Source organism: Merops nubicus, unplaced genomic scaffold, assembly GCF_000691845.1.
Source record: "Merops nubicus isolate BGI_N331 unplaced genomic scaffold, ASM69184v1 scaffold9866, whole genome shotgun sequence".
NCBI classification, from domain to species: Eukaryota; Metazoa; Chordata; class Aves; order Coraciiformes; family Meropidae; genus Merops; species Merops nubicus.
The window spans coordinates 1,310-11,295 of record NW_008614332.1 but is presented as its reverse complement, the minus strand read 5'-3'; the positions used below and the strand labels follow the sequence as shown (position 1 = coordinate 11,295).

The following is a 9,986-nucleotide window of genomic DNA, read 5'->3' as shown; positions in this document are numbered from 1 at the left end:
GACTGACTGGCCTATAGTTCCCTGATTATTATATGACCAGATGTCAGGGTGGTTGAAATCCCCCATGAGGACCAGGGCTTGTGACCACGAAGCCGCTTCTATCTGCCTGTGGAAGACCTCATCTGCTTGGTTGTGCTGGTCGGGTGGCCTGTAGCAGACCCCTACGGTAACATCACCTTCCCCTGTCTTGCCTTTAATTTTAATGCACTCTCAAGCAGCTCATCATCCTTCAGCAGGTGGAGCTAATCCTAAAGATTAGAGCCAAAACACTGTAATAGGTGAGTTTACTGTGTTATACACTTTTCTAAATGGGGTCAAGATCTTCCTTAATAATGCCAGTTTACAGAAAACAGTCATATAGAGGTTAACTGAACAGTAAAACCTCCTGATGAAGCTTCTGTCACATGTTTGGGTTGGTTATTTTCTTTTTTTGCTGTGAGTTTTTGATGTTTGTCACTTTTTTACCTTGCTGCCTTAACCTGGAAATCAGCATCCTGAGCACTACAAAACTTTTTTTTTTTTTTTAATAGGTGGAGCTTGGAAACATCTGCTAGCTTTTTTGAAACTGCCTGATCTGTCACACTTCCTTTGTAATTCCAGTCAAATCCTAACCAGGGCATAGCATACAAAACAACTTCTGAAACTCACAGAGACAACTAACTAATGCAGATGCATTTCAGATTTCATAAAATACTGGGCATATCACCCCATCTGTCCTCAGGATAATTATCATTCCTTCTTCCTTCTGCTTAGGGTGTTAGTGAAAGTGAAAGTGTTAGTGAACATCTCCCTTCTCCAAGGCATCAATGGAGTGAAAAACAGATATAGAATGAGGAACAAGTCTTAATCTCAGACTTTCACTGCCATCCATGGTGGCTAGGTCTCCAAGAGTAGGTAAGTTTCCCATGCAGAGTTCTTAATGGTATGATCTTGCCCAAAGATATGCCAGTAACTACATTAATCAAAATGTAACTAATTACACACTGCAAGGCATGGAGATGTTCAGGAAGTGGATTTCATTAACCATTTTTTCAAGAAAGCAACACGGTGGCAAGTAGTTGTTTTTTTCCAGTGGAAGAGTGTAAGCAAATCTATGATGCAATTAAGATTATTGAGTTTTGGCAAGGAAACAGTCCAAAGTCATGTGCAGAGAACTCACACACACATGCTGTGGAGGTTACATGTGCAACTACTTGTCTAGGACATTGCATTAAACTTTGCCAGAATTATAAAGCACTTAACCCTACTTTTAAAGCTATTTATTTCAAAGGATATTAAAAGTGAAATGACAGAAAGTATTAGAAATGTCTCCAAATTAATTAAACAATAAGAAATTATTGATTACTTACCTGACAGCTGAAGTTATCTTAGCTGTATTATCAGAAAGCATACTTATTGCTCCTTCATCCTCCCCCTCTATACCCTGGGTTTTGGAGAAGGGTTTGGAAAGAGGAATAAAAATAGTTGTAATAAATTCAAAGACAACACATGCAAATATAGTCAGTGCATTTAGAATCTATTTTCTCATAATGGCATTAATGTCTGGCATGTGTTTTACTTATCATTGAAGTTATATAAATGTAACACCAATGAATGCAAGAAATTGAACCTTCTCATGAAATACTTTACTTCTAGTCCTACTTTTAAGACTGTACTATGCCTAAAATTCAGCACATGATAGTAATTTTTGTATATGGGGTGACAGAGAGGGCTAAGCATTGATACAGCTCCTACTACACTTCACATAAAGCACATGTAGGTGATAAAACTTACCATGATACTTTTAAGTCTTTTGACTTCGTCTTCTTGGGCTCTGTACGATTCCAGTTCTTGCTGAACAGACTCAGCCACCTCTGGAAAAGGACTAATGGAATATTCTGCATTATGCTCAGTTAAACCAGGAAATCATAACACCAGAACCAGGCAAGCTGCATGATCAAGATGATCATGAAAACAATTTCAGAAATACCAACACACAAATCATGCAGCAGTATCAAATCAGTGAAAATAATGACATCTTACTGTAGGTTTACTTAAACTTTCTAAGATATATTCACTGCTTTCAATATTTTTATTTTCGTAAGAACAATTTTGTGTTCTGTAACAAAGAGCTAATATACAATTAATACGGACAATGAATACTGGCAATGATCATTCCTTAAAAAAAAATAATCAAAATTAAAAAATATTTTCAAAGACACTTAAGAACTACCTTAATATGAAGAATACTTAAAATTTATATTGATTAAATTATTATAAACTCTGTACCTATACAGCTTACCTGCCCTTATGCTTTTGCCAAAATTTATCAGATGCAGTTAAATCATAGGACTTCTTATTTTTTTTCTTAGGTCTAGCACCTGCTGGAGAAGTTTCTGTTCCTGTTGATTCTTCCAAGTTAACTCTATTCAAATGGAAATCCTAAAAAAGAGGACTCTTACATAGATATTTGATAGTTTTAAATTACTTAATCAGCCTTTTATACTCCAACAGTTATCTTCCAGAGTATTTTCTGAAAACGTATTAACACAGCTATTTATCACAATTTTGTAAGAGGGCAGGAAACAGTTTTTCTAACTAACTAGATAGTAACAGCATTGTAAGAACTCTGAAATTACTCACACCTACTGAAGAAACACCAAACAAAGCAACAAATGTTAAGCAAAGACATCGGATTGTGTCATATGCGTGAAATTTTCTGACACTGAACTCTGAACAGTTTTCTGTACAGAAAATAAATTATTTAGCTGAGCTCTAAAAACAGACCAAAACTTCAAAAGTTTTTGTGTTGCAGGCAAAAAATGTTTCTAAGGCTGAATTTCACTTATGCAACCACAGCAAATGTATCAAAGCTGCAAAGAAGCTCCTGGCATCAGCAACAGGATTATCCACCATAAGATTATTTAGCTACACCTTCACAGCTCTTTCCTTATTTTTTTAAACACTAGTGAAATAGTGAATTCATGATAAAGCAACAGTATGCAACAAAGCTGCTGTTAATCCATATAGCTTCTCTTCCAGAGATACATGAACCTAGAAACTACATGTTTTTGCTAGATGACACAGTTACGCTCACATAATACATCAACATACTGCGTCCTCTAAGTTGTCTGGTGCTTTTCTCCATTACTTTTGCCAAGGACAGCTCTGTATTTTCTTCAGGATAGGTATTCCCCTCTGATTTTCAATGAAGATCAATACCCCACTTGCTGACTTCATACTTTCTAGTTCTTTTCAAGAACATTTAAGATTTCAGAGGTGCTCTTTGCTTGGCAAATAATGATTAAGAGAGTGAAATCTTTAGTCAAATCGAAACTATACAGAGACTACCATGAAACCTTTAGAACAAGTATTTTTTCCAGAAATAAAACTCCATATTGTGTTCACTACAATATACAGAACTAGATTACTGTAAGTGAAATGGTCAAATAAAAATTTTAAATGGTTCTAGTTATCCCTTAGCAGAGTTCACACTTAGAAAGAAATACCATAACCTGTCCATGTCAGAATAGAACCAAACCCAGGCAGCTACTGAAAGGAAGTTCATGCACTCAGTGACCCTAAACTTCAGCTTACAAGATGTATTTAATATTTCAGCCAAAAAAGCATTTTTGACATATATATGTTCAATAAAAAAATGGATTGAAAATTCAGGTATCTTTTTTAATGGAGATCTACATTTTGGCTCAATTTAACTCACCAGAAACCTCGGTTTCCAGTTAGTTTTGGCATTTACAAGGAGTTTTACAAAAATTATTCTTATTTATTATTCCTTTCACCTCCACACTTTGTCTTTGTAATGCTTTCTGTCCATGCCTTCCATTTTTCTGCATCTACTCCTGAAAACTTTTGTATTCAGAAATGGGAATCTTCATACAAGCCTGTTTATGTGTAGAAACACTAGCATTATAATCTAAATGGATGCAGCATACAACTTTGTGGCTGGGTTAGCATTTAGTTGAATACCCCACAGAATTCCTGGATTATTCTAACAGAGATTAAATGAAAAACAATTTATTTGAAAGGACAGTTTACATAATCATCACCTTGGTAATGCTTTCATGGTTACAATTTCTGGGCTTTTAAAAGCCTACTGAGGTTATTTCATGAAATATAATGCTCACTACATGAAGAACCTAGTGTGCTTGCCTTTAAAGTGAATAACTTGACTGGTTTTGAAATTAAACTTTTGCCCTTGATGTGGAATCACAGGCCACTTGGTTACAACTTCCCTAGACAAATTCATAATCCTATCAACTCAAGTCAAAAACTAGATGCATCATTTAACACATTGTCCAGAGAAAATACTGAAGACTGATGCAGTACCAATGAACTCTAATATCTCTCCATATTTGTAGCACTAGCTGTCCTCAGCTTCCACTACATCTTTCATCCTCCTACATGCTGATGCACCAAAGTCCCACTCCAACACATGCCTGTGGCCACCTGACAGTACTTTCTTCACCTGGCAGCTGAGCAGGAGCCAAGCACGTGCAGCTTTGTGTGGGTTTACTATCTAGTAAGTATCTCCTGCTTGAATAGTTGCCAGGTAACACGGAAATAAGTGTAGAGCTTGTGCAATAGTATTTATACCTGTAAAAACTCTAATTTGGGTTTCCACCCCTGCTCGTCCACTGATTTTCAAAAGAAACCTGTAGAAATTCAGTACTTCTATTTGAAAGTCTCTAACCAGCTCAACAGTTCCTGAAGAAAACACAGCACAACTGTGATTTTTTCATATATGCCTTTCCTAAAGAAACTAGGCTAAAAACTGTTTAAAAAACTGTTTGTAAAAAGCACTCATAAATTTAAGAGGAAGGGACTTTTCCTAAGGAATGAATTAAATACAACAGAATTTTAAAGTGTCCTAAACCTTCCCATTAATGATAAAATATCTTCACTGCAGCAATGCAAGACTGTGGACCACACGTATGTATGACTGTATGGTTCAAAACAACTTTGTATACAAATAGTTATGTGCATGTACATATCTTACATAATCCTCTCTCAATGTCAATAAGCCCGAAATATTTCTCAAAGCTATTGAAATTACATGCATGACTAACTCTATAGTATAAAAATGCCTCCAGATAGTAATTATTCTTACTCATATTATCTTTTATTATTTATTCTGTGCCTATACACAAAATGTATAAGTCTTAGGTAAATAACACTGTTCACTGGAGGGTGTTACACCACTTGGTATCACTGTACTGAACACCTACACCACCTTGTGGACAAAATCAAAAATAAGTATTTTTAGAAACTCTAATATTAAAATTGGTTGAAAAACCCACTAAACAAATTATTTTTCAAAACCAAATCACACTTAATACAGCTTGGAGTTTACATAACATAAAAGATCATTAACTACTGAAAGAAGAAAAAGCTAGTATTGCTAAATTACCTATCTTTTGATAATATCAAGATTTCAACTTTTCATTAATTTTAGAAGTTATTGCTAAATAAACCTAGAGAAAAATCTTACAAGTTGTTCTTTGCCAAACAACTTCCAAAAAAACCAGGGAAAGCTCATTTTGGTTTAAGAGAGAGACTGGCATTAAGTTTAATAACAAACTGAGTAAAAAAAAAAAAGTTTTGGTAACAAAATCAGATTTACTCTTACCAGAACATCATGCACTAAAGCTTGGTATGTCCAAGTATGATGTAGAGGAGTTGCTAAATCTATGTTTCTGTCAACAAGGACTAATAGGGGCCTTTGGAAGCTGAAAAGATGACACTGTATTAGTACTTTGTTAAACATGTTTAGAACACCACAGTAATATTCTGAATGGTATCAGCCACCTTGTACATTGGTTTTCAAGTAAAAAGCCAAACTGCTTATTGCTGAGATTCCCCAGCCTTTCCCAAAGCATCTGAGGCTGATCACTGCCAGAAATTCCATGAACCACTGTCCCAGTAATAATAAAAAGACTATTTCATTTTGTACTAAGTGAAATTACCAGTGCATAAATAACGAACAGAAGTCAAAATACTAAACAGGAACTATCCTTTTAGGTATAAATTAATATCTCTTTGTGTGGATACATATTTGAGTTCTCAGCAACTGTTTGAGTGGGTAATATTCAACCATATTTCCCACTATGAATGTCAATTATAAAATACCTCTCTCAAGGGTTTTTAATGTCGTAAATGTGATGGCTAAATTACAGTGTATTTGAATAGAGTAAAAGTATGTTAAGTCCATGCTCTGGATTTCCTTGCAGTAAGTGTTTTCACATATATATAATCTCAAGAGTCTTAGTCACTCAGTTACGGACGCCGAACTAAAGGTCCGAAGCCATTTAACTGCTTAAAGGTTCCCACGTTTCCCTTTCCTTGTGCTTTGGCTTCTGAGGGTAATGAAGGAAAAACAGTGGTTACAATTCAGTTCCCATGAAAATGAGGGAAGTGGTATTTCACAGCTATTCTCTCTCCTGATACCTTTCAACCACATTCCATTTTGCCATGCTTGATGGCTTTTGTGTCTTTTATCCAAGTTCTGCTCTTAGTTTGAGATAGAAATACAATTACTGTTTTATTTTCAGTTAGATCACCACTGTCTCCTTCAATTCCAGTCTTCCCAATACAACTAATCTTTTCATGTACAGTGTAAACTCAACTCCTATAATATTATCCTAAGGCAGCCTGTGGTATATCTCCCTAAATCAACTATCTGGGGGCAAAGAGTATACGTGGAAGGCAAACATCCACAACATCTTTTCTCACCCCTCTTTCCGCTCGAAAGATTAAAATGGTCATGACTTAACACTCCTTGACTATCTGATCATCCTTAAGGTACCTCATGCTTAAGGTAGTGCTTAAGCAGTCTTCCTCTCGTAGATACAAGGATCAGATGCACTTGCTTTTGACATAACTACAACAGGTAACAGTGCTCACAAGTGAGAAATGGGGCTTTTTTTTTTTTAATGGACTGAAGGTTGCTAAAAGATATGTTCAGACATCCAACTGCATATTGTGGTCCTGTAAACTGAGCTTATTGCAGGAGCTTGGTTCTTGCTGGGTTTAGAGGTTGAACAAAATCACCTCACTTGTGAAATCATTTGTGTCTCACTGTCCTAGGACTACACATTTACTAGCTATAGAATTTTTCAAACTCGTTACACTAAGAAATTGGAAAATGCCCTTAGGAATATATAAATTCTTTTAACATAGAATTTTAACCAAATTCTTGTTAATACACTTTCCAGTACAGTGGTGACTTATCCTGATGAGGTATTTCAAACAACTGAAATATGAAAACAAAACCACATAGTTATTACTAACACTATACCTGAACTGGCCAGCTCCAAGTGTGTCACCTGTAAAAAGACTGTTTCTGGCATCTCTTAGATTCTCTCTGAGCTTCTTATCTAATTTCTGAGGCGGGAGAAAAGAAAAAACAGCTTTTAACAAATCAGTAGTTCCATGACATCTTTATATGAACAACATTTAAGGATTTACTGTGCTGCTTTTGTAGTTTATAAATGTCTTAGCTGCAGGAAGTCTAAGTCCACTGCACATAGGGAAGAAAGGAATCTCTTCCTCCTATTTTCTCCCTACAGCATTTATATTTATATCCAAGACTACACAGAAGAACTTTCCATTAAGCCCACTTGATGATCAAGTTCAATGTCAGTTTAGTGTGGTATAGTAAAAATGTCTTTACCCACATGGTTTCCCAGTAAGATAGATAAATATTTCTTACTAATGCACAGAGAAAACCCCAGGTCAGACAGACACTTTCCAAACTCTGTAGATATAGCTTAATAGTTGTAATTATAATGGCTGTCAGAAAACCCTGACCCACTCTACATTAGGAATGATAATTAATGTTTAAGTTTCTGTTGTGATTTGTGGCTTTGGGGGGGGGCAGGTGATCTTCTAGGACCTGGGAGGGTCCCGGGGGAAAACAGTGTATTCCCTCCCCTTCCTCTCCACACTCTTTAAAAGAGGCAGGAAGTCCAGTTCTGGAGCCCCCAGTACAAGAAGGATGTGGACCTGCTGAAGCGTGTCCAGAGAAGGGCCACCAGAATGATCCAAGGGCTGGAGCACCTCTCCTATGAGGACAGACTGAGAGAGTTGGGGCTGTTCAGTCGTGAGAAGAGAAGGCTCCGAGGTGACCTTATTGTGGCCTTCCAGTATCTTAGGGGGGCCTACAAGAAAGCTGGAGAGGGACATTTTAGGATATCGAGTAACGACCGGACTAGGGGGAATGGGGCAAAGATGGAAGTGGGCAGATTCAGGCTGGATGTGAGGAAGAAGTTCTTCACCATGAGAGTGGTGAGACCCTGGAATGGGTTGCCCGGGGAGGTGGTTGAGGCCCCATCCCTGAGGGTCTTTAAGGCCAGGCTGGATGAGGCTCTAGGCAGCCTGATCTAGTGGGAGGGGGCCCTGCTCATGGCAGAGGGGTTGGAACTGGGTGATCCTTGTGATCCCTGCCAACCCTGACAGATTCTGATTCTGTTTTAGCAGAGGACTTGGTAGTGTTGACTCAATGGTTGGTCTTGATGAGCTTGGAGGTCCCTTCCAACCTAAAGGATTCTATGATTCTAAGTGGGTGCTTCGCCCCCCTGCCGCATGGCTCTGGGTCCTGGCGTGCTTCATTCCACACAGTCCGGAACCATATGAGATTTGGGATTTGTATATCTTGTTTACTTTGTATTCTTCCTATCTTTGTACATATATTTACCTCCCTTTTTGCCTTCTGTTCCCTGTTAAACAATATACTTTATTTTTATTTCAGTTCCAATGGGTTCAAAGCCTCTCCCTCTCTCTCTCTCTCACTGGGGCGTGGGGTGAGGGGAGCACACAGTTCTGCTCTGTATGGGTCCTGCCCTGAACCCCTTTTTACATGGAACCAGAACAGTTTCTTATCATCTGAGTCCACAAAATTACAGTTTCTACAGCTGAATTCCATGGAACTGAAATCAGAAAGGAAAACTGATGTATCTCCTTTCCAGTTTTATTTCCTTCATAAGGAAAAGGATACTAGACCTCTGCCTGGTATTGGAAAAAGATGTTACGAAAATTTTAAACCAATGATACTTATTTAGAAAATAGTTTCTTACCACTGCCACCATTTCAGCTGCAGTTCCTCTTGAGCATCTGATTATAGGAATAGCTCCTAATAAAAGATAAATTGACTTCTACTTGCATTATAATTTTCAGATTTTAAGTTAGTGTACTTTTCATACAACAAATTTTTAGTAACATTGTGAGATTAAATTTTTCAAGCAGACAATACAAACTTAAGATTAACTTTGTCTCACAGTCCTTATCTGTGAAACAAAAAATACTACATCGAAATATTAAATAAGGTTTTGCAAATATTAATACTTCATATAGGAATTTATGAGAAGTGTAAGATCATTAGCCCACCCCACGAGCTATTAAGATTTCTGTCACAAATCTAATTTTGCCTTTAATTTGCTATATGAAACCACTAAAACTCTAGGTATCTCATTGAATATGGATCTTTCCTAAAATGAAAACATATGGAAAATATGATAGAATTTGAAAACTTACCAAGCGTAACAAAAAAACAGAAGAGACTATCAACAATAGTGTCCATTATAGTTTCCATTTCTGTGTCTGTTATGTCTGGTCGGTTAATGGCTAAAACAGTTTGGAAAAGAGTTAAGAATAAAGTTGAAGTTTATTCCACTTTAATGCTGAGAAAGCAGTATTTTTCTCAACTAATGGCTGTAATAGCCAATAGCTTTTGTTGCAGAAGAGGTCAAATTGTGAAATGCCCCTCTTATAGCACATCCATTAGTTTTTTCTCCCTCACTTGTTTTATTTTTTTGAGAAAAAACATGGGAGAACTTAATTATTGCTCACTGTATAAGGTCAAAGACTACATAATCTTTTCTAATTATGTCTGACAATACATACTGTAACTAGTCTGCATTGTGTTAAGTACCAAATAATCTCCTAGAAAACCACATTAGGGAACAGAAACGGCCATCCACCTGGAAACCATT

At 36.8% G+C, this 9,986-nt stretch overlaps 1 protein-coding gene across 1 annotated transcript; it reads right to left on the bottom strand.

The window, feature by feature from the left end:
• Positions 1-1,349: 1,349 nt before the first annotated feature.
• Positions 1,350-9,613, bottom strand: LOC103774761 (sec1 family domain-containing protein 1; the record flags this gene model as incomplete). Its single annotated transcript, XM_008942187.1, has 7 exons — positions 9,529-9,613; positions 9,072-9,127; positions 7,295-7,380; positions 5,627-5,726; positions 2,282-2,421; positions 1,774-1,864; positions 1,350-1,423 (listed from the first exon to the last, which is right to left on the bottom strand). Coding segments are annotated over exons 1-7 (605 nt in total), but the record flags the coding sequence as incomplete, so codon positions are not given.
• Between the last annotated feature and the right edge of the window lie 373 nt (positions 9,614-9,986).